Here is a 25907-nt window from a genome sequence, read left to right on the forward strand (position 1 = left end):
TGCCCGATTTAGTTCTCTGTGATTTTTACTTGTTCCCAAAAAACAAAAATGACCTGAAGGGAACACATTTTTCTTCAATGGATGAAGTGAAGACAGAAACAGCAGGCTTGTTAAAGAGCCTCAAGCAAGAAGACTTCCAGCACTGTTTCAGTCAATGGAAGATACGTACCGTGCGGTGTAGAGATCGGGAGGGGAAGTATATACTGTAGAAGGTGACAATGTTTAGAATGCTGTAATTTTTTTTTTTACAAGTTCAGTTATTTTTGTGTCTCACCTTGTGTGTGTGTGTATATATATATATATATATATACACACACACAGTACACCCCCAAAATTCGTGGGGGTTACGTTCCTAGAGCACCTGAGAATTGTGAAAAACCGCGAATTTTGGATGTGGTTAAAAAAATGCCTATTTTCATAGTTTAAACCCACTTAATTTCAAACTCCACTTAATACATTACCTAAAAATAAATGTAAAGGTAAATCTGTATACTGTATTGCTATGTCTCCTGCAGTGCTAGAATGTAAAATACAGATGTTACTGCTATATGTACTGTAGTACTAGGGTGTTGTACCGTGTTAGCCATTATGAATGTAGAGAAAAGCCAAGCAAAATGACACCTTTTATTGGCTAACTAAAAAGATTACATGCTGTATGTACTGTAATTCATACAAGCTCGTTTTCATTGCCAGAATCCTTAGACGGTGCAGCTCGTTTCGGCGGCATCTTGGGGCTTTAACCCTTAGAATTGCCACATATTTGGGGGTTAATGCACCCCTGGACGCCAAATACTTTTTTGCTGCACTTTAAGTAAATGTCACAATTAACAAAGAAAAAGTGAAATTTTAATGGAGCACTTCTTTTTCATGCAAAGAGCATCACAATTACTGCAACACTGATCATTTTACACACTGCTAATGAACTGTAAAAAGTATTTAAAAAAACTGGTGGAACAATATGTACAAGATGCAACTAACGCCATGTATGTAAATCACTGAGCCAGCTGCGCTTTATGTGGCTGCACGCAAGCACACAGAGGTAAGCGCTGATGCTGGCAGGCTAGTCTTAGTGTGGCTTGCGGCAGGGTGTCACGCTTGGGTCACAGAAACACAACAGATTGTAGAGAGAGGAACTTTTTTTAAACACTTCAAACAAACATGTCTCTTTCAGAAGAGCGCAGTATGCAGTTAGTTATTGATTAAACAATAGACAAACATCATAGGGGAGCACAGCCCCCAACAGGAGCAGAGAATGTCTGGGGGAGGAGGGAGGTGAGAGAAACAAAGCAATCAGCCCAAAAGGACAGGAACAAGAACACTCAGCTGGAGATGTATCACAGTCAATCAGCAGCAAGGAGAAATGAATAACTCTGTAGCGGTCCGGTGCCGCTAAGATTCACACTGTTGACAAGATGGTGATTTATTTATTTTTATGGTGGAGATTCCACCCAGCCTTGACCGGACCAGCGTGCACTCACAAACAAAGACAAAAACAAAGCAAACCAGTAATCAAACAGCAAATAAAGAATGTAATGAAAACAACGATGCCACCCTTTTTCCCCGTACGGCGATTACACATTAAATACAACAAAGCACAAACAAAACACACACAGTAAATCATGAAAAAGTTCATGAAAAACGGCAACGGATGAAATGTAATGATGAAAATAGATAGTCCAGAGATCCGCACGTTGAATGGGAATGTAAAGATAGTCCTACCGGTAGTTCCTGAAATGGTGAAGACGGGTTCAGGAGCGCTCCTTTCTTTGCAGGATGGCCATGAATCCTCTTACAGTCCTCATGTACACAGGCAGATGGCAGACAATCCAGATGCACAAAACGATCTAGGACAAAATGAATAAATACAGGTAACCCAACAGAAGGCAGACAGACAGGAACTTGTAACACAAATTACAAAAACTTTTTTTTTTTTTTTTTGCTTTTGGTCACCGGCCCCCTTTTTAAAAGCTGCGCTGACACCCTTTGACCTCAACAGCCCCAGCACCCTCAGCAGAAGACCAATCAGATCCGCTGCAGGGACTGCTGGGAGTTGCAGTTTCAAATTCTATTGGCTACTTTCACCATCCCAAGCCGCGGTTCTCTCTACAGTACAGTATTTCCACGAAAAAAGCCATAAAAATTGCGGAGGATATTTGCGGTTTCCACTAACAATTATTAGTTAGGTTCTAAGGAAAAATCTGAGAATGACTGAGACCGCGAACTATGAACTGCGACTTTGTGGTGGTGTACTGTATATATATTTATTTATTTTTTTTACTTACATCTGTGTAAAATCTGGAATGCAATTAGGAGTAGAATGGAACCTCAGGTGGGTGGTATGACCTAAAATCTATATCACTGTAAAAGTGCATCTTTGTTCTCTCCATCTCTCTGTTTTTCAGTCCCTCACTTGCTAGCTGCTGTCCTGGCTAACAAGCAAACACAGCACAAAACAGGGCTGTCTTCTGTTTGCATTGACTTAACGATAAATTTGAACCTAAAGGGGTACGCTCACATATTACTCAGAGTTCACATGAAAGTCCATACACAAAGACATTACCTTTAAGACACAAACTTGCCAACAAAGAATCACATTTCTCACTTCCTTTCGTATGCACTTTTTTATGTTTAAATGTTTTCGCAACTTTTTCTCTGATTTTTAGTACTATCAAAATCCATACCATCAGAACCAGTATATTGCCAAATAACATATGCTATTTGTGTATGTTCGTCTGTTCGTATGTAAGTGTTTATGTACTTGAATATGGATCTTTAAAATAAAGGTAGGTTTTACCGACATCCAGGTGTACTGTTTCTCCCTTATTGTGCAATTCAGTTACAATACAAAAGTTTGTTTTAGACTGTTCAATTCCTTCAAGTACTAAAGCTCCAAAGAACAGTATTCTAGTACTAACCGTTTCTTTTTCTTGTCATGTAACTTCAGTTCTGCCAGCATTTTGTGTTTCTGAGGGTGGATTAAAAAATGTTTTGGGAGGTATTCAAATTCTGTTTGAATTTAATATTGTTTAATTTCTCCTCTTACATTTCATATGTGCTTGAGCATACTAACACATCCAGGTATTTTCATTTAGCAAAGAATAGGCACTTCAGGTAATTTGGTATAGAATGGACATTGCTAGTAATTAATTACATTTGCTGTCCAACATACTAACTACCTAAATCTTTGAACCGACAACCCCACCATGTATCTCCAGATCATTTACACTTGTGTAAAGTTATAATGCCAGGAACTGTACACTTGCCAAATATATTTACGTGTCACTCTGTAAACTAGGCTTGCCCCAAATAATGGTCCATTTATTTATATTTAGTATTGAATGGATTACCCCTCAGAGTGGAACAAGTTTATACTCAACCAACACGTACTGTATTACTGTAAATCTGTCTTCTCCGAATACTTACAAAGTTCAATAAATTCTTGAAAACCGTTCCATTACCCTCCTACCTCACATTTTACTTGTTAACCAAGAAAAGTGTTTTAATAGAACACTTTGGTTCTATCCCTGACCAAAATCTGCCAACCCCAGATGAAGTCTCTTTAAACAGTTACCTCAGGTTGCTTTAGTTGTCAATGAAAAGCTAAATATTTCTAACATGCTGCAAAATTATTTACATCTCAGTAAAGAAAATTGCATTATAAATACGCTTTTAAATCTGCAGAATGTTGCCTCACCTTAAATAATAGGCGCTGCCCATGAAGTTTTATTTCAGTTGAAAGTGAAGTACCTCTACCACAATACTGAATTATTAGTCAAAACTGGCAAAATGCTAACTCACAGTGTTCACAGTAGAATAGACTAATGAGGGCATAGCACTGTCACTCCAGTGGGGCATCTCCTGAGCCGAGAGCTACGTATGTGTACCCTCACAAGTATTGAGTAGCTCCAGTTTTTGCGCTGAGGGGTTCTTGTTTATTTAAAAAAAATCCCATATCACTCATGTCTAATTCCATTCACCCTATATTCTAGACCTCACAATACCAGACGTTGTCCTGGAATATCTTTGTAAAGCTAATGGCTTTGCCAGTTGACAGCCTCTAATACCCAGTCCCATATTCCACTGTTTCTCAAGCACTGTTAAGCTGGAGAGTTGAGCAGCTGTAAGGCACAAGAAGGTTGGGGAGGCTGGGAATTTGTGGGTGGGGTTGTCCTGCTTCAGGCAAGCTTAGCTCCCCAGCTGTGCTGGCACAGGAATTTGAATGTTTTCACTTCACTTTGCCTTCTATGTTGGTGTTGAGCAGACATGCAGCTTCTGTGCTTTTCCCATCTCTTACATTTAGTCATTTTCTCTCTGTTAACAACCAGCGAAGGAGCACGTCCGACGTAACCGGCAGAGCCGCACTTTTTTGGTGGAAAATGTCATAGGAGAGCTCTGGTCAGAGCTGGAGGAAGGTAGAGTGCTTTTTTTCTCCCATGCTCTTTGCACTTGCTAATTCTTAAAATTGCTATCCAGGATAATGTGTGCAAGATTGCAAACTCTTAAGCACTGTCTCATCAGCTTATTAACATGCACCATTCTCCATTTCTGTCCAGTCACATTCTGAATGCTTTTGTTATACTTTCTTCACCTCTTCTAAGAATGCAGCATTATTTGCCTTGGATTTAGGGGAAGGATTCTGTTCTGCACAGTTGGGAGTCTGGAGTTTGACATGCAACTTGGAGTTGGGTGTATTTCACATTTGATTGAAACAACATGTCAATTAATTTTCCTTCCAAGTATCACTGGATTTATCCCTTTCTGCATGTGTATGCTCTGTATCAACTGGATACCTGTCTAGAATGGAGGTCCCACCTTGCATTCACTTTTTCTATAACTGTTTTGAAGTTAAAAGTGTTTGTGCATGCTGAGTGGACAGTTGCCCTGGTACTGCCAGTGTCTGAGAACTTCTGTTTTTTTTAATTTTTTTAATGCCATCAGCTTCCAGTTCCCTTTCACTGATCCATCTTGGCCTGACTGGAGTCTTTAGTGCCGGGCATCAATCTGGCTCTCAAACATTCAGATTACTGTGCAGGGTTATTTACGTATCTCCAGCTTCACTACACTTTTAATAACCTAGTAACAAATATAAGAAAGGAGGCCAAGTGCCTTTGTATTGCTGCCAGTTACACCATGAGCTTTCTGTCAGCAAGTGAACCATCCAGTTGCTCCACGCAAAACACTTCCAGAGTCATCTAGTCTTGTGTTGTTTTAAACAACTCTTATGGTGGTAATGTGAACAGATTCCATGCATCAACTAGTAAGGCATATCTGGGTGTGATGTTTTGAACCATTTTGAGGACAAGCATTCAGGATACCCCTTGTCCATAGGATCATAGTAGTTTATTGTGTTGGCACTTGGTATTTCTGTTAGCTCTGTTCAGGGTGCAGCAGTTTTGAGTATTTTATTTAAACCATGCCTAATCAAACTTCAGGTAACACTCATACATCCTTTTTGAGCTTTAGGTGCTCCTTGAATAAAGAAAAAGTGCTCTCCAGAAAGAAACAGATTGCATACAAATATCTGTTTCATTGTTTTTTTTCCAGTGTTGTTTGGGGATGCTATATAAATAAATGAAGGTCTCATTAACAAACCCCAAGTACATTTTTTGCAATGTAAAATAATGCATTTACCACAATATTTCAAACACCTGTATATGGTATAAATAGGTCTGATCAGATTCATGACTTTTTTTCAACTCGTTGCCCTTGCCCTTTCGTGCTCCTAACCTAACCTTGCCCTTAAGCATACTCTTAATTTAATGAAATCAGACCTTGTGTGAGTCAAATTTGTGAATTGTTTTTAAATTTCTTGACTTGTTTTTTGTTTGAGATGTTGGCTATGATCAAGACTTCAGACTGATAATCTTTTGATGGTTTGCTTTAGGATGCATTAATTTGACCGAAATGCCTTCCAATAGCAGCCATCTTCCCAACACCTACATGCCGCTATTTGTCTCTATATTAGAAGCAAGTATTTCACTAGCTATGGAGGCAGTGCACTGTAAACCACATGATTATATTTTACCCCCCTCCACTGGTGCACTGTGCGATCACAGAGTTAGTTTATATACCAAAGCTCACACTATAGAATATGGAGACTTGGTTACTGGATGGTATTTAGTGTGTAAAGCTTCCATATAAAATAACAAGATCACGGGTTCAATCCTTCAAAAGGTGAACCGTGATCTAGTTATTTCATTTGCTTACTCTTCAGTTGAATGAACATCATGAAAGTAATTGTACCTTAACTCTAATCTGCCTTGGGAAGAACTAGGATGATCTACTGTAACTTTATTGCAAGGTTTCTAGCATTCCTTTTTTCCATTGTACACTTTTAATCTCTTTAACAATACGACTCCAAAGTTTATTTCCCATTTTGTATGCTTGATCAAATTGGACTTTGACAGCTAAGAGTTCAGTTTGTCCCATAAAAAAGAAAGCATGGTGTTTGTCAAAATCAGAGCTGAAAGTGCTGTTAATTTTGTCGCTAAACCCTAATTTTGCCATGGAATTTTGCCTTGTCACAGAAAATGCAAAGTGCTATACCCATGTAAATTAAAGTCAATAAAGCTCCCATTTGCATAAAATTCCCCCTCAGCCATTATTTCATTTAATATTATGACTGTTCACAGCAAAGTTGTTGAGGTGGCAGTGAACCAAAACATGTAAAGCCTCACCTTTGCTGAGGCTGAGGTTTCTCTTGGAGTATCCATTGGTGGTAACAAGCAGTGATGGGAGATTTATTCCCGGCATCTAAACTCTGTAAGAAAGCCATTACTATTACAGCTGCTGTGTGCCCACACCCTGACCAGCCAACTGACTTCTGTTGTGCCAGTGAAGCAGCAACGTTTTTATGAAGCTCTGAAAAGATAAGTTTGGCATTATTCAAGTCCATGTTATTTCTTCACAAACATGGTATATATGCATTTGCCTCACAAAATTATGTTCTAAAGTTAATCATTTTCTATAGATTTAAAAAATACAGTTAGGTCCATAAATATTTGGACAGAGACAACTTTTTTCTAATTTTGGTTCTGTACATTACCACAATGAATTTTAAATGAAACAACTCAGATGCAGTTGAAGTGCAGACTTTCAGCTTTAATTTAGTGGGGTGAACAAAACAATTGCATAAAAATGTGAGGCAACTAAAGCATTTTTTAACACAATCCCTTCATTTCAGGTAATTGGTAAAGTAATTGGACAATTGACTCAAAGGCTATTTCATGGGCAGTTATGGGCAAGTCTGTCGTTTTGTCATTATCAATTAAGCAGATAAAAGCCCTGGAGTTGATTTGAGGTGTGGTGCTTGCATGTGGAAGATTTTGCTGTGAACAGACAACATGCAGTCAAAGGAGCTCTCCATGCAGGTGAAAGAAGCCATCCTTAAGCTGCGAAATCAGAAAAAACCCATCCGAGAAATTGCTACAATATTATAAGTGGCAAAATCTACAGTTTGGTACATCCTGAGAAAGAAAGCAAGCACTGGTGAACTCAGCAACGTAAAAAGACCTGGACGTCCACGGAAGACAACAGTGGTGGAAGATTGCAGAATCATTTCCATGGTGAAGAGAAACCCCTTCACAACAGCCAACCAAGTGAACAACACTCTCCAGGGGGTAGGCTTATCGATATCCAAATCTACCATAAAGAGAAGACTGCATGAAAGTAAATACAGAGGGTGCACTGCAAAGGCACAAGCCACTCATAAGCCTCAAGAATAGAAAGGCTAGATTGGACTTTGCTAAAGAACATCTAAAAAAGCCAGCACAGTTCTGGAAAAACATTCATTGGACAGATGAAACCAAGTTAACCTCTACCAGAATGATGGCAAGAAAAAAGTATGGAGAAGGCGTGTAACAGCTCATTATCCAAAGCATACCACATCATCCGTAAAACACGGTGGAGGCAGTTTGATGGCTTGGTCATGCATGGCTGCCAGTAGCACTGGGACACTAGTGTTTATTGATGATGTGACACAGGACAGAAGCAGCTGAATGAATTCTGAGGTGTTCAGAGACATACTGTCTGCTCAAATCCAGCTAAATGCAGTCAAATTGATTGGGCGGCATTTCATGATACAGATGGACAGTGACCCAAAACATACAACCAAAGCAACCCAGGAGTTTATTAAAGAAAAGAAGTGGAAAATTCTTGAATGGCCAAGTCAGTCACCTGATCTTAACCCAATTGAGTATGCATTTCACTTGTTGAAGACTAAACTTCAGACAGAAAAGCCCACAAACAAACAGCAACTGAAAGCCGCTGCAGTAAAGGCCTGGCAGAGCATTAAAAAGGAGGAAACCCAGCATCTGGTGATGTCCATGAGTTTAAGACTTCAGGCTGTCATTGCCAGCAAAGGGTTTTCAATCATCAAGTATTAGAAATGAATATTTTATTTCCAGTTATTTAATTTGTCCAATTACTTTTGAGCCCCTGAAATGAAGGGATTGTGTTAAAAAAATGCTTTAGTTGCCTCACTTTTTATGCAATCGTTTTGTTCGCCCCACTGAATTAAAGCTGAAAGTCTGCACTTCAACTGCATCTGAGTTGTTTCATTTAAAATTCATTGTGGTAATGTACAGAACCAAAATTAGAAAAAAGTTGTCTCTGTCCAAATATTTATGGACCTAACTGTATTTTGCCCGCACAGGCACTTTACAATGGAGGCTATGAGGCATGGGACACCACCGGAAAATAAAAGCCTAAAAACTTTACAGATGAAGCTGCAACAGTTTTGATAAAAGAAATTGTGCATGTTTGTCACAATTTTATTGCATATTACTGGAAATATTTTTCTCAAGTTTAGGATACTTTTTTTATTTGCTTGTGTGAGTTCTCACATAAATACCTAAGTAAGTTGAGATGAAACCATCCAGAGCATGAAGAGTTTACTGTGATTTGGTTTTTCGAGGGGAAACTATGTCCTGGGGGTGATGAGAGGTTATTGAGGAAGAAGACGAGTGCTGAGGTGGTGTGCACAGCTGGTCTTCTTTTAAAATGCCCAAGTCTCATAATATTGATGTTTTTTTGTTCTAGAAATGATATGTATAAACTATTTTACAATGTGTGTGTTAATCACGAGATGTGGATCAATACTTGACAGCTGTCTTAGGCGTATTTAGTACGTTTTTTCAGCTTTTATTTTTCTGTGATGCCTCATGCCACCCAGCCTCCATTGTAAAGCACCAGTGCAGGCAAGATATATATTTTTTTATTTATGGAAAACACTTAACTTTAGAACACAATTTTTGCATGACAAATGCAAATATACCATGTTTGTGAAGAAATAGCTTTGGCTTGAAAAATACCATAGTTAAGTAGTGTGGACAATTAGCTAATTAGCCTTACGTGAATGTAATTGGGTTGCTTTAACCAAAAATGCAGTCAGTTTCACGCCTCTTAAACACTTTTTTCCTAGAGTAGGATTTCGAAGTGTTAAGTCTCATTCCTAAAGAGTCACACTTGGCAACAAATTTCTAAAAAGATCACCCTCCACTCTGCTAAGGTCATAAAGGCATCTGCAAATAGACAGTCTCCCAGCCTCGCCTGTGCCTTACAGTCGGTCAATGAAAGTCACAAGTAGGAGTGGTAACATTGCTGCACCCGATGACTTCACATCAGGAGGGTTGTCAGAATTGCAGGAATAAAAGACCTAAATAATACACAGCTGTCCTCCTTGTATCCTGCATCTTGTAGTGTCTTATGACAGTCCTGCAAAAGCTTGTGATTGTGTGTCTGATCCAGTTTCATAAAACTAATATACGTTAAATACGTTGGTCTTCTTCCACTAGGCATTATGGCCAAAATATTGAACTTTAAATCACAAAGTTGTTGGTTCACTTCCTAACACTGTAACCCTGAGCAAGTCACCTGACATGTACTAGTTCTTTGTCATTTGCAATAATGAGTTATTAAAGCAGTGAATGCAGTTGTTTAAGACTAAAATAACCAACTAAGGGCCAGGAATCTTAAAAAGCGAGGCAACTTAAATGGACTATAAAAATGCTGCTTGAGCAATAGTGCTTCAACAGCAATAATTGACTTCTTATTAAGAACTTGAGTTGTAGCCCTTACAACCCACCATGAACAACTTTGCAGACCCCTGATCTAAATTATTAATATGAGATTAAAATGTTCCATACTAAACATGAATGTTCAAGTGTATTAGAGGCACCACAGTGCTGCAGTGGTACAGCTGCTCTCTCGCTGTCAAGAAACCAGGTGTTTGCATGTTCTCCTCGTGTCTGGCAGAGTTTCCTCCCACAGTCAAAAGTCATGCAGGTTAGGGGGATTGACATAGCTAAATTATTCCTAGTGTGTGTGGGTGTGGGTGTGTGTGCTTTCACCTTACTATGGACTGGGACCCTTTCCATAGGCTAGGGTTAGCTCTTAGCTATCCTGTGATCTTACCCTGGATAAGCAGGTTAGGAAAATATATGGATTTATTTGAATGCTGGGTTATAATAGGGCTACTTTATATATTTCTTTTTGAGTTAGAATACATGATGCCAGCAAGAAAGCCATCAACAAGCTATTTTTAAAATCAGTTTATTGAAGTTAAGTACATTTTTCAAGTACTGACAAAGATGGTAAACCAAATGTTTTGAACACAATCCCATTTTAAATGCCTATGAACTTTGTTTTGGTTTATTATAACTTTATATTTTGCTTATGGAGCTTTGCTACAGTTCAGACCTGATCTGTGCATGACGTGTAAGCTTTGACTGTTCCGGTAAAGCTGAACATTCTGCCTCGAATTATAAAGTGGTTATAGTCTGTGAACTGTCCCTTGAAGGCTGCTTGAGGGGATACATGCAAACAGTGCAACTCTAAGATAAGTATTTTGGCAACATGACACCTTGCAAAGTCTTTTGGAACGGCTCAGGTTTTCTGCACCTTTGCTGTCCTATCAATGCTATTAGTAGTCAACCAACTGTAGGTGTGTTAAACTCCTAGCTTGCATTTAGCCATGGGACTTACTGTAATACAGTACTAAGTTTCTTGTAATCAGCTAGAAGATTTTGTTCTCTGTTGTTGAAAACTGTTATGCCAGTTTTTATACAATAGAGATTAGCAGCGTCAATAGGGGTTCTAGCCTCTGGTAGCAAACAGAGAAATATAACGATGAACAGCAAAATGGACCAACAACTTTGTGAGCCTTACATCAGCCAGCTTTCCCATTTGAGGAGATGAGCCAATCTACAAATAAAAGCAAAACTTCTGGTAGTCGAAAAAAAAAGTGCTCCTTATTCTCAATTGATAGAAAGCTGTATGTGTCCCTGATGATAGTAGTAGAAACCCAATCAAAAATGTGAATAAGCTGTTCTAAGAAATATAGTGCAAATACAAGAAATGACATGGTTATACTTGTATTGTCTCCAAGGGGAAATAAAAACTTTACTGAAGTTCGCAAAAAATAAACACAAATAAAATATAATCAAAACAAACAAACAAAGCAGCATCTCTTCAGTTTATTTTAAAAATTCTTTCAGTAATGTATTGTAAGATGCCAGAGACCAAATCGTAACATTATTCAATTACATAAAAAATATTGATAATTCTGAATTTAAAAATAAAAAATATTTAAACATTTGGATATGAATGTGACAGCCCTAGTGGGAAAGGTGACTGTTTGACAACAGGAGGCATTTTTCTGCATAGAAAAGAAGGATATGCATTGCTTCTACTGATTCACATGTTTAACTTCAGGCTTCACCAAACAGGTTATATGTATATCATCTTGCTGTGTTTGCAAAGCTGACTCATATTCTTATGGGAGAAGATTAATATGCCCTCCCCACCAAAGTGCCAGTGCTGTGGTGTTGTCACAGCCTTCTGTAACTTGGAGCAGGAATGTTGGCTGACATACCCGAACTCTGCTTCTGCTTTCAGCATCTGTCTGAACCCTGTGCACACCTGTAGCTTTTTGTCTGACCGCTTTAGTAAACATAGTCTTAATTATACAGTGCCCGCCATAATATTTGGGACAAATGAACATTTTTCCTTAATTTACCCTTCAGCGTCACAGTTTTAAATTAAAAATCAAAGAATTCAGATTAAAGGGCACATGGCAGACTTTAAGGGTATTTGCATACCTTTCAGTCACATCATATAGTTATATATATTACAGCACTTTTTCTACATGGTCCCCCCCCCCCATTTCAGAGCACCATAATATTTGGGGCAATTGGCTTAACCTGTGTTTGTGATTCCTCAGGTGTGTTTCATTGCTTCGTTAGCACGGCCAATACCTTGGCTTGCTTCTGTCTACAGACTATCTTTGGAGTCAGTAGTTGCCATTGTTCAACATGAGGACAAGAGCTGTGGCAATGGAAGTAAAAGACTAAACAAGAATAAAACCATTTGAAACATTGATAAAACCTTAGAATACCTAAATCAACTGTCTGAAATTTAATTAAGAAGAAAGAACATGTTGGTGAGCTCAGTAATCATAAAGGGACTGAACTGGTAGACCAAGGAAGACATCCACCGCTGAAGACAGGTGAATCCTCACTATGGTAAAAAAAAAGCCCTAAACACCTGTCTGACAGATAAGAAACAGTCTTCAGGGAGCAGAGACGACAATCCACAGAATACTTCATGAATAGAAATACAGAAGCCACACTGTAAGATGCAGACCACTAGTTAGCCACCACATCAGCATGGCCAGATTACAGTTTGTGAAAAAGGACTTCAAAGAGCCCACAGAATTGTGGGAAAAAGATTTGTGGACAGATGAGACAAAGATGAACCTGTATCAGAGTGATGGCAAGAGCAAAGTGTGGAGACGAAAAGGAACTGCCCAAGATCCAAAGCAGACCACCTCATCTGTTAAACATGGTGGGGGGAGGGGGTGTTATGGCATGTATGGCTACCACAGGTACTGGCACACCTCTCTTCGTTGATGATGGAACTGCTGACAGCAGCCACACAATGAATTCTGAGGTGTACAGAAACATTTGCTCAAGTTCCAGTGAATGCTTCCAAACTCACTGGCCGACACTTCATCTTACACAAGATATTGATGCAAACATACTGCTAAGGCAACACAGGAGTTTTTCAAAGCTAAAAAATACAGAATTTATGAATGGCCAACCCAGTCACCCAACTTAAATTCAACTGAGCCTGCATTCCATATGCTGAAGAGAAAATTTAAGGGAAGAAACCCTCAAAACAAGCAGGAGCTGAAGATGGCTGCATTAGAGGCTTGGCAGAGCAGCACAAGGGAAGAACCTCAGCACCTGCTGATGTACAGTGGGTATAGAAAAGAATTACCCCCTTCGAAATATTCCCATTTTTTTTTTTGCCTTAAATGAAAACACACAAACCAATATTTTATTCCAGCTTTACTTATCAATGCAATCTATAACATCCTAGTGAAAGATATCACAGCTACAGTTCAGAAGAATTTCCATCCATTATCCAACCCGCTATATCCTAACACAGGGTCATGGGGGTCTGCTGGAGCCAATCCCAGCCAGCACAAGGCAGGAACAAATCCCCAGGCAGGGTGCCAGCCCACTGCAGGGCACACACCAGGGACAATTTAGGATCGCCAGTGCACCTAACCTGCATGTCTTTGGACTGTGGGAGGAAACCAGAGCACCTGGAGGAAACCCACGCAGACACGGGGAGAACTTGAAAACTCCACGCAGGGAGGACCCGGGAAGCGAAACCAGGTCTCCTAACTGCGAGGCAGCAACCCTACCACTGTGCCACCGTGCCACCCCTTTCAGAAGAATTCCCTTGCTTGGTAATGCAACTGACAGCAAACAACTGACTATGGGTGGCAAGCCACTTTCAAAAGATCTCAGGGATAGAATTGTGGACAAACATAAAGCAGGAGATGGATACAAAAAAATCTCAAAGGCTTTATCAATCCCAAGGAGCACAGTGAAGTCCATAATAAAGAAGTGGCAAGTGTTTGGTACTACTAGGACCCTCCCTGGATCTGGCCGACCCTCTAAACTGGATGGAAGAGCAAGGAGGAATCTAGTAAGAGAGGCTACCAAGAGGCCAATGGCCACTTTGATGGAGTTACAGGATTTTATGACAAAGGGTGGTCATTGTGTGCCTGTGACACCAATTTCACAAGATGTCCACAATTGTGGCTTGTTCAGGAGGGTCGCAAGGAAAAAGCCACTTCTTAAGAAAGGCCACATTAAGGCTCGTTTGAGCTTTGCCAGAATGCACCTTGAAGATTCTGATGCCAAGTGGAAAAAGGTCTTATGGGCAGATGAGACCAAAATCAAACTATTTGGCCTCAATACCAAACGGTACACGTGACGGAAATCCAATACAGCTTACCATCCACAACACACCATACCTACAGTAAAGCATGGAGATGACAGCATCCTGTTGTAGGGGTGTTTCTCTGCCGCAGAGCCTGGGGCTGTTGTTAGGGTAGAAGGAAAAATGCATGGGGAAAAGTACCATCAAATTCTTGTGGAGAACCTGCTACCCTCTGCCAGAAAGTTGAAGATGGGCAGAATGTTCACCTTTCAACACGACAATGACCCAAAGCACACTGCAAAATTGACCACACAGTGGCTGAATTAGAAAAAAGTGAATGTCCTCGTGTGGCCCAGTCAGAGCTCAGACCTAAAGATTTGAAGATAGCAGTCCACCAACACTCACCATTCAATTTGACCAAACTTGAACAGTTCTGTAAAGAAGAGTGGGCAAATATTGCCAATCTAGATGTGCAAAGCTGATAGAGAAGTATCCCAACAGACACAAGGCTGTCATTAAAACAAAAGGTGGTTCAATAAGATATTGACATTGGGGGGTGATCTTTTATTAATCTCAGTATGTGTTGTTTTTGATTTTTTATAATTTTTCCAAACTGTAGCTGTGATATCTTTCACTTGGATGTTATAGGTTGCATTGAGTAAGTAAAGCTGGGAAGAAATATTTTTTGTGTGTGCTTTCATTTAAGGCTGTAAAGCAAAAAAAAGGGAATATTTCGAAGGGGGTGATTATTTTCTATACCCACTGTATGTGAATCACAGACTTAAAGCAGTCATTGCATGCAAGGGATATGTGACAAAGTCCTAAATGTGACAGCTGCTTTAGTAGACCTGCCATTGCCATGTCCCAAACATTATGAGGCCCTGAAATGAGGGTGATCGTGTATTAAAAGTGTTGTCATTTCTCCATGGTGTGACTGAAGTGTATGTAGACACCCTTAAATGAAAATCTGCACTTGAATCACATTTGAATTGTTTGATTTGTAATTTAAAACTGGCGAGCAGAGGGCTAAATCAAGGAAAATGCATCTTTATCCAAAACATTATGGAAGGCACTGTATTTAAAACATTGCATCCTTAATTAAAAAAAGGACTGTGACTCTTGTTAACCTCTCAATCATCTTCTCGGGTACTCTCATCCAGTATGAAAAAAACAAGTGCATTCTCCGTTAAAACACTCTGTTAAAACAGTAATGATAGTTTGGTGGCATTATTCACAGATTTAAGAGTTAGTTTTTCTTCCAGGAAATAGAACAAACCCTATGAGCAATTCACAGCTGTGAAATAGTAGAGTATTATGACCTTAGGATGTAGGTTGCTGGGCAACTGTGAAACTATTTTGGTAAGAATGCATAAAACTCAAGGTTCCACCCTACTGCACATTTCCAGTGAGAAGCACAGTGCTTGGAAATAAATCATTGCTCACAAATAAGCATTTTTCAATAGCTAATTTTCCAAATGATCTGCCCATTGACGAAAAGAGAAACATTTCTCTGACTGCTTGAATTGCCCATGTGCCTGACATATGACACCCAGCCTTCTTGTTTACTGGTGCAATTTTACATGCCAATCATCATCAAAATTAATCCTTAAAATTTTGCTCATCCTTTATAAGAGGAGACTCAATGAAAGATTCTGAAGGCATAAGGTGTGAATGGTCAATTGAGCAGTAGCTGATGTTCAGGTTGAACCAGCTAAAGTGAATGTGTCCTGTTCAGCCATGCGCATAAGACTCCCAAAGCTATGGCAGTCAATCCCAGCAAATTCTTTTGAATTCTCCACTTGATAGATTTTGCTGCTTAGTTGCCTTATCCCTTTCCATCAATATCTACAGCAACTGACTTATGTATCACTCTTGTCAGAAAGAAAGGAGAAAGTTTGCATTGTGGAATGTTTGCTGTCTGTCTTCCTGCAAGTCAAGTGAGTGATTTTCCTTTATACGTAGGTGATCGCTATGTGGTGGTGGACTGTGGAGGAGGAACTGTGGATCTCACTGTCCATCAAATTCGCCTTCCAGAGGGCCATTTGAAGGAATTATACAAAGCTTCAGGTAAGCCTCGCACTTCTCTTACTTATTCTGCTAAGTGCCTCTCAGCAGTAAGCAATCCTCCTTGGCAGAGTTCCACTTCATTTCAAATTCATGCTTATGTAATACGAGTGACATCAGCTTTCCTCTAGAATTTTCCTTCTGCTATTAACTCTATTCCTCCTTTTTATTGTTACAGCTTCTCAGGTTTATTTAAAATTTCAACTGATGTTTTGAATAATTATAACATATCAAATGGAACTCTATATTATCTGTTGCAAAGTATAATTAAGAGTACCAAAAATAGACTTGCGTAAATGCTGGATTTGATAACCAGCTAATATAAGCATGTGTGACAAAATTCAAAACATTTTAATGTACTCAGCTGATCTTTGGACCATTCATTTTTATTTCTAGTTTTGATACCTACTATGACTAGAGAATTTGACTAGGTGACTTCAAATAATGCCATCAGCCTATTCATTTTGCACATCCCCTTTTCTAGTATTGGGTTGTGGGGGAGCGGGAACCTTTACCTGTACCAGTGGATACAATGCAGGAACCAGCCTTTGGATAGTACACAGATTCCACAGACGCCATTTTCATGTTCTGAGTACATTCCAACACATTCCATGGCTCTGTCCTAATGGAATCTAAATTACTGTTTTATTTTTCAATGCCAAATGAACACCAAATCAGTAAAAAGTCATACAATTTTCCAAAGCTGTTTGGATTGATTCTTTTATTAAGCTTTTGGATAAAGTTTTACAGTTGAATGCCCTTCCTGACACTAACCCTTTCTGCATATCAGGGCTTGAGACCGGCACCAAATTGGTGGGTAGATTAGTAAAAAGGCATACAGCAGTGTTTTTATAATTTCCCTTTATTCAGTGCATTTGCAGTGCTATCTCTGGAATAAGAGCTAATTCAGTGTATGTAGAACCTGAAGATTCCACAACTGCACTATTCTATTCTAGTGCATTTATTTATACTCCACGATCTGAATGTCATTTTCTTTTCATTTGTTTAATGACACAGGAAGATTTAACTCAGTCCTTTGCATCTTAAATTAAACCCATTTTATCTTATTCTGGTGACGTTCTTGTCACTGTTTCTCTATAAATGCTTGTTGTCATTATTTAGTTTACTAAATAAAATGTATCTATATCTTACAGTAACAGTATATCTACAGTAATTTATCTGTCTATCTCCAGTAATACCTTAGTTATTCAGATTTCATTTGAATGGGGTATTGTTTTGTCTTGTATGGCAGATGTAGCTTTATAGAGTAAGCTTGTCTTTGGGGCATACTTACATTGTACAGACATTTACAGGGCTCAAAACTGATTATTTCATTTTATTTTCGTATACTGTACACATGCCACCCTAACAATTAAGTATAGTTTAAAGTAATTATAATTGATTAAATAATCTCTTTGTTTAAGTATTTAATATTTCAGATATTTCAGGTGAGAGGTACTGTACTGGGCAGACATTTTTGGCTAATATACAGTCATATGAAAAAGTTTGGGAACCCCTCTTAATTCTTTGGATTTTTGTTTATCATTGGCTGAGCTTTCAAAGTAGAAACTTCCTTTTAATATCTGACATGCCTTACGGAAACAGTAGTATTTCGGCAGTGACATTAAGTTTATTAGATTAACAGAAAATATGCAATATGCATCATAACAAAATTAGACAGGTGCATAAATGTGGGCACCCCAACAGAGATATGACATCAATACTTAGTTGAGCCTCCTTTTGCAAATTTAACAGCCTCTAGACACCTCCTATAGCCTTTGATGAGTGTCTGGATTCTGGATGGAGGTATTTCTGACCATTCTTCCATACAAAATCTCTCCAGTTCAATTTGATGGCTGCCGAGCATGGACAGCCTGCTTCAAATCATCCCATAGATTTTCGATAATATTCAAGTCAGGGGACTGTGTCGGCCATTCCAGAACATTGTACTTCTCCCTCTGCATGAATGCCTTTGTAGATTTCAAACTGTGTTTTGGGTCACTGTCTTGTTGGAATATCCAACCTCTGCGTAACTTCAGCTTTGTGTGTAATGCTTCAACATTATCCTGAAGAATTTGTTGATATTGGGTTGAATTCATCTGACCCTCGACTTTAACAAGGGCCCCAGTCCCTGAACTAGCCCCACAGCATGATGGAACCTCCACCAAATTTGACAGTAGGTAGCAGGTGTTTTTCATGGAATGAGTTGTTCTTCTTTCGCCATGCAAAGCGCTTTTTGTTATGACCAAATAATTAAATTTTTGTCTCATCAGTCCAAAGCACTTTGTTCCAAAATTAATCTGGCTTGTCTAAACGAGCATTTGCATACAACAAGAGACTCTGTTTGTGGCGTGAGTGCAGAAAGGGCTTCTTTGTCATCACCCTGCCATACAGATATCCTTTGTGCAAATTGCGCTGAATTGTAGAACGATGTACAGATACACCATCTGCAGCAAGATGTTCTTGCAGGTCTTTGGAGGTGATCTGTGGGTTTTCTGTAACCATTCTCACAATCCTGCTCATATGCCGCTCCTGTATTTTTCTTGGCCTGCCAGACCTGCTGGGTTTAACAGCAACTGTGTCTGTGGCCTTCCATTTCCTGATTCCATTCCTTACAGTTGAAACTAACAGTTTAAACCTCTGAGATAGATTTTTGTAGCCTTCCCCTAAACCATGATACTGAACAGTCTTTGTTTTCAGATCTTTTGAGAGTTGCTTTGAGGATCCCATGCTGTCACTCTTCAGAGGAGACTCGAAGAGAATGAAGCACAACTTGCAATTGACCACCTTAAATACCTTTATATCTCATGATTGGACATACCTGTCTATGAAGTTCAAGGCTTAACGAGCTAATCCAACAAATATAGTGTTGCAGGTTATCAGTATTGAGCAGTTACACGTATTCAAATCAGCAAAATTAAAAACTTACCCAAACTTTTACACAGCCAGTTTTTCACATTTGATTTAATTTCATACAACTAAATATTGCTTCACTAAAAATCTGTGTTCAGAAAACACCCCAGTAATCAGATGTTCCTAGGAAATGAAAGACATACCACTGTTATCTTTTTTTGTTGAAAGTAGAGTCAATTATTATGCTCGCTGAGGTTCCCAGACTTTTTCACATGACTGTATGCCATCTTGTGTAACGACAGCTCCGGTTTCCAAACAGTGGTTGCAGACCTATCCAACATAGTCTCGGATAACATTTTATCACTGGCACTGAACTCCATGACAAGTGAATTTAGAATTTACTTGAAGTAAATTCAGATAAGTTTAGATAACGAAATGTTTCCCAAGTGATGATTCTTTCCCACAGTACAGAAGCCCCGACTGTACATGAGCTGTTCTGTAAGTGTTGAAAGTGTAGTATGTGGTTTGATCATTCTTCAAGGCATGGCCTGGTGTTTGCGCTAAACACAGCTATAGATAGCTTATTGTGAACGCCAGCCAAAGCCTGGAGCTGTTTGCCTTTATTGCCTAAGGTCTAGTGAGAAAATTATGAGAAATGTTTCTTTTTAAGATGGATGGCTAGATATGAAAAGTGCTATATAAAATAGATAGGTAAATAGATATGAAAAGTGCTATATAAAATAGATATGAAAGGTGCTATATCAGATAGAGAGATGATATGAAAGATGCTATATCAGATGGATATGAAAGGTGCTATATTAGATAGATAGATAAATAATGAAAGAAAGAAAGAAAGAAAGAAAGAAAGAAAGAAAGAAAGAAAGAAAGAAAGAAAGAAAGAAAGAAAGAAAGAAAGAAAGAAAGAAAGAAAGAAAGAAAGAACTTTATTTGTCCCCAGGGAGAAATGTGGCTTTTTTATAGACCTCTTTAATTAAATACATACATACACAGGTAGATAAATAAATAATAAACACATACACTTTGCTCTGAACACACACTGGAATTACTATAAAGCAAGAAAATAAAAAAGAAAAGTTTGGAGTATATAGGAACTTTCCAGCTGAAATCAATGACTTCCTGATTAACTGGGATACAAATGTAAGGAGACACAGAACCAAATTTCCTTACCAACCATCATCATGGCAAAGAAAAGAGAACACTCAATCCAAATGATGGAGAAGTGTGTTGCCCATCAAAGCTCAGGGAATGGTTATAAAAAAAATAGCTACTCGCCTGAAAATGCCCATTTCTACAGTTAGGGCAATAATAAAGAAAAGTAGTCATCAACTAGAACTGTGATAAACTTGCCTGGAAGAGGACCCAAGTTTATTTTACCCCCACATACAGTGAGAAGGTTGGTAAGAGAGGCAATATTATCTCCACTGTTGGGGAATTGCAAGAAAAAGTAAAATCGAGGGGTTATCAAGTCTCCAGAACCACTATCAGATGGCATCTCCAGATTATTTGGAAGGTATACCAGAAAGAAGCCTTTTCTGCCAATTATCCACAAATGTAAGCACCTGAACTTTGTAAAATGTTCCTATAACTTTGACTGGAACCGTGTTCTATGGTGTGATGAAACAAAAATTAAACTTTTTGGCAATAAACATGCAAAGTGGGTTTGGTGTAAAAAGAAGGATGGCTATAATGAAAAGAACCTTGTCCCATATGTGAAATATGGTGGAGGTTCTGTGTTGTTGTGTGACTGGTTTTCCTCCAAAGGCACTAGAAACATTGTTAGGGTACATGGAATCATGGATTCCATGAAATATCAGGAGATTTTAAATCAAAACCTGGCTGCCTCTGCCAGGAAACTAAAACTGGGTCGTCATTGGACCTTGCAGCAGGATAATGATCCGAAACACGTGTTCAAATCAACCCTGCAGTGGTTAACTGACTACAAAATTAAAGTTCTGTCATGGCCATCTCAGTCCCCTGACCTGAACCCTATTGAAAACCTGTGGAGTTAGCTGGAGAGGGCCTAGGATCCTGGATGATCTGGAGAGATTATGTGAAGAAGAATGGTCTCAGATGCCATGTTCTATAGTCTCCAACCTTATAAAAGGTTACAAGAGAAGACTCCATGCTGTTATATTGGCAAAGGGAGGTTGTACAAAGTATTAAATGCAGGCCGGTGAACAGTTGTGGCACATGTGTTTTTGTTAAAAATATTTATTTCTTGATGAGGGCTTTGTTTTTCTTTGAATGAACTTGTTTCAATTAAAAGTCAGATGTTTCTAATTTTTTCAGTGCAAGATGACGGTTTTTTACAAGGGGTGCCAATAATAGTGGAAGGCACTGTATTTAATAATATATATTATATATATAAACAAAAGATCATTTACATTTATTTGCTTATCACATGTTTTTATTGAAAGCAACTTTTAAAGGAGGCCAACATAATAGAGGAATAATAATAATAATACATTTTATTTATATAGCACCTAACCCATGCTCAAAGCGCTTAAACATCAGTCTGGGAGACTGTTCAGGAACAAGTGATAAAGGACAAGATTGCACAACTGATCACCACTCAGAAGAAAACACAAGCTAATTGCAATATCTAGGTTATAAAACCTAACCTCCAATATCACTTAGAAAGTCACAGAACAGGAGAGTCTTCAAACGCTTCTTAAACGCATCGAGAGAGTCAGCAGTTCAGCTGGAGATGGGCAGCTCGTTCCACCAACTTGGAGCTACACATGTAAGGAGTCTGGATTGAAATTTGATGCCACACAGAGATGGCATCACCATACACCATTCAAAAGGTGGAGCTGAAGAGCTGATATGGAGCATATACAGTAGGTCCTCACAATTGTCTCCATATGCTTGGGTTCTGATCCACTGACACTCTGAAAGCAAGCATCATGGATTTTAGCTTAGTAAATGCTTCTACATGGACCCAGTGTAGAAATCTGAAAAGAGCAATGACTTTTGCCCACCTTGGTGTTTTTGAACACCAGGTTTGCCTCTGCATTTTGAATCATCTGTAGCAGCTTTGTGACACATGCTGGTTTTGCTGCGCAGAGTATAGCAGTAGTCGAGACAGGATGGGACCAAAGCCTGGACTGAGAATTTAGCTGTGTACTCCGTTAGCTACAGTCTGATCTTGCATATGTTTTTTAGAGTGAATATTCCATGTTCACCTGAAAAATTATAACCAAGATAATAGCAAGATAATTACAAGATAAAAATTATATATAAGTTACAAATATTAGAAATTTGTATTAAACTGTTTTTATATTTTTATTGTGAATATGTGTACATCTTTATATAACATGGGAGTTGAACACTATAGCAACTTGGTCCTCAAATTAATCTCTGATCCTGACATGTTTTTTCTATATTAAAACAGTTAAGTAATTATTAAAAATTATATGGCATGCTAGGTCTGAGGTTCTCCTAGATCAGTGATACTTGCATTCAGTCCTGTCCCCACCCCAACACAGTGGCTGCAGGCTTTCAGGCCAATTAGTTACTTCCATTAAGTTGACACCTGTTATAACTAGCCTAGGTGTTATTTCCTGGTTTTGATGTTTTTTTTTTTTAAATCATTCCAAGAATTACAAACTGGTTAGGCTATTTGTTGGAGTAAAAAAAAGAATGTATGTGTGTTCTATTGGTGATAATTCATCCATCCATCCATCCATCCATTATCCAACCCGCTATATCCTAACTACAGGGTCACGGGGGTTTGCTGGAGCCAATCCCAGCCAACACAGGGCGCAAGGCAGGAAACAAACCCTGGACAGGGTGTCAGCCCACCACAGTGATAATTCATTCTTTTTGCTTTTTAATATTTTGTTCTGATTTTTTTAAGCCATTATTTACTAATACGTGCACAAGTGGGTAATATTAAAATAGCTATTATTTAGCATTCAATATTGTTTGCAGTGGTGTCAATGGTGCTTGTCGATTGTCAGTATTCAGATACAATTCAGAGAAAGGTCTGCTAATAGATGCGCTTTAAGTTCATTAGAGCATCCATAGTGCAGATGATCCAGAGCCCTTCAAAATGAACAAATAGAGGAATGAAATGGGTTCAGTTATAGATCTTCAAAAGGTGTGTCTTGGTCTTAAATAGAAACAATTACTCTTTTAATATTGTGTTTATTCCATTTATTATTTCTAGGAGGTCCTTATGGGTCTGTAGGTGTGGATTATGAATTTGAAAAGCTGCTGTGTAAGATTTTTGGAGATGATTTCATTGACCAATTCAAAATCAAGCGTCCAGCTGCCTGGGTGGATTTAATGATTGCATTTGAGTCCCGTAAAAGAGCAGCAGCCCCAGACAGAACAAATCCCTTGAATATCAACTTACCATTTTCCTTCATTGATTACTACAAGAAGTTCAGGGGGCACAGTGTTGAGCATGCACTTCGGAAAAGCAAGTAAGTATATGAATTAACAGAAAATCTAAAACCCGGGTACACTCAAGATGTTATTTTCTTGGTGGTATAATTGAGATCATCAGTATCCTCGTATATTTTTTACTGTAGTAATTGTTCCTGTACTGTTTTCAGTGAGAAGTCAAGCAAAATGACACATTTTATTGGCTAACTAAAAAGATTACAATATGCAAGCTTTCAAGGCAACTCAGGCCCCTTCTTCAGGCAAGATATAATCAATGTAAGAAGAAAGGGTCTGAGTTGCCTTGAAAGCTTGGATATTATAATCTTTTTAGTTAGCTAATAAAAAGGTGTCATTTTGTTTGACTTCTCACTATAATGGCTAAAACGGTACAACACCCTTGTACTGTTTTCATAAGACACCATGTCTGAGTTGAGTTTTAGCCACAAATTGAGCAAAATAGGAAAGCTGTGTACATTTTTTTTGGTGGTGTTAATTTTTCACAGGAATAATCCACAGGTAAAATGCAATTACCACTTTCCAAATTACTATTTACATAATGATACAAACACAGTAAAATGAAGCAGTTCCAGACTGATTAACATAAATGTAACCTAACATTATCTCACCAGTCCCTTCTAAAAGCTTCCTACAACATAGCAAATTTCACCTGAGCAGAGAACTGGTGTAACTGATGAATTGAACTGATATGTCATTAGAAGTTGGTATTAAAATGACATCCTATCATCAAAAATACCAATTATTTTAGCAAACAAGTCCAGAAACTGGCCAAAGTACACAATCTAAGAATTAAAAAAAATATAAACATTGTAATAAACAAAGACAGAGATGCATAAAGGTTTGGGGAGTTTAGCCCCGTATACTGTAACAAAAAATCATCAATGGTTTTCCAAACTCAAACGACACAGAAATTAACCAGTGGGATGCTGGGTAAGCCGTGGTTGTGGATGGGTGGCTGACGGGGGACCAGAGGGAAGAAAGGAACCTGGAAGTGCTGCAGCTCTTTGAGTCGTCCGGGCAGTATTACAGCAGCAGTGCCTTGTTCTTTCTGAGGAAATAAGAAGAGAGAGGTTCGTACGCTGCTGTTGTCCCCTGGCACGACTTCTCGCGGTGCGTGTTGGGTCCTTAAGCTGCTCCTAATGTGCTCGTGCGTGACAACATTTGTTCAGAAATGTCAAAAAGGAAAATTTTCCATTGCTGGATGAAATAGGATAACAAAAATTACAGTTTGCAAAGAGGACTATAGTAAATACTAAGGAAACATGGAGTAAGTGTGCCTTTCCTTGACCAAGTTGCCGAGACCTGAAATTAAAGTAACAGGAGGTAAGGAATTTTTCATGTGAAGATGCAGTTGAGAGGTGCAGATAATACACTTTTACCCAAGATTAGGATTATACATTTATATAAGAGCTAAAATTAGTTATTACCTTTTGTTTTGTCCATTTAATATCCTCTTTGACTATATTACAAACACTCCTTTTTGGTGAATTCACATAGTAGATAAACTGCAAACAAGATTAAATTTTATAGCAGCTAAGCTGGTAGCAGTTTATCCCTGCAGACAAAGAATTGACTTGGTCCTCTTCAGATTTTTACCCGGTCTTTTCATGAGGTATGGCAGACCAAGGGTTATATGCTAAGATGCAAACTAAAGATTTAAGGCCGTATCACATTACACACATTTTCCAGAAATTTTCAGTTGTAGCCTTCATTTAAATAATCTTAGCAAGTCTGAGGCAGTCTGCTGTGCACTCCTATGAAAACCACTCGTCTAGTTTGACATAACCAACAGACTTGCCCTGACAAAATCAAATAGGTCTAGTTTTGTCTTTAGTTGTAATTGCAGGCTCTGTGTGTGCATGAGAGCTGACATCCTATGAATGCTCATTTGGAAGTAAAATGCATATACAATAATGTAGTGATGAGGAATAAGAAATGAGGGGGTTTTAGACGTTATAAACACAGGAGAACGCCATCTGTCTTGTGTCTTGTTTTTTACATAACATGACAGAATGAAATAAAGTGGCTAACCTTGCTGTACATATTAGCCTTTCATACAGCACTGGCTCAATCAGGCCGTGTTGGCTTGTGTTCTAAAGTCAGCAGTCATTCACCAAATATGACGTGCCCAGATGTTTTCAGTCATGTAAATTGACTTGGTCTGACAAGATAAGTACCTGTGCTCTGCAACTCTGACATACCACATGACTAGAAGTTGTGTAATATGTGACACTGGCTTTAGTGTGCATATTTTGGGAACTGGTTGTAGAATGTCATGGATTACCAGGTATTATAATAATGATAATACATTTTATTTATATAGT

The 25907-nt window shown here is 38.6% G+C and overlaps 1 protein-coding gene across 2 annotated transcripts in view; it reads left to right on the top strand.

Moving 5' to 3' along the window:
• The window catches only part of hspa12a (heat shock protein 12A), a 183537-nt gene that overhangs the window by 148266 nt on the left and 9364 nt on the right, over positions 1-25907 (top strand). The window contains exons 8-10 of one of the 2 annotated variants that reach the window (XM_028796009.2): positions 4326-4412; positions 16198-16302; positions 23345-23603. In XM_028796009.2, the coding sequence (XP_028651842.1) occupies positions 4326-4412; positions 16198-16302; positions 23345-23603 (451 nt within the window). The remainder of the gene's footprint in view (positions 1-4325; positions 4413-16197; positions 16303-23344; positions 23604-25907) is intronic. The other variant, XM_051923467.1, reaches the window with a different exon arrangement.

The sequence above is a fragment of the Erpetoichthys calabaricus genome, chromosome 2 (assembly GCF_900747795.2).
Source record: "Erpetoichthys calabaricus chromosome 2, fErpCal1.3, whole genome shotgun sequence".
NCBI classification, from domain to species: Eukaryota; Metazoa; Chordata; class Cladistia; order Polypteriformes; family Polypteridae; genus Erpetoichthys; species Erpetoichthys calabaricus.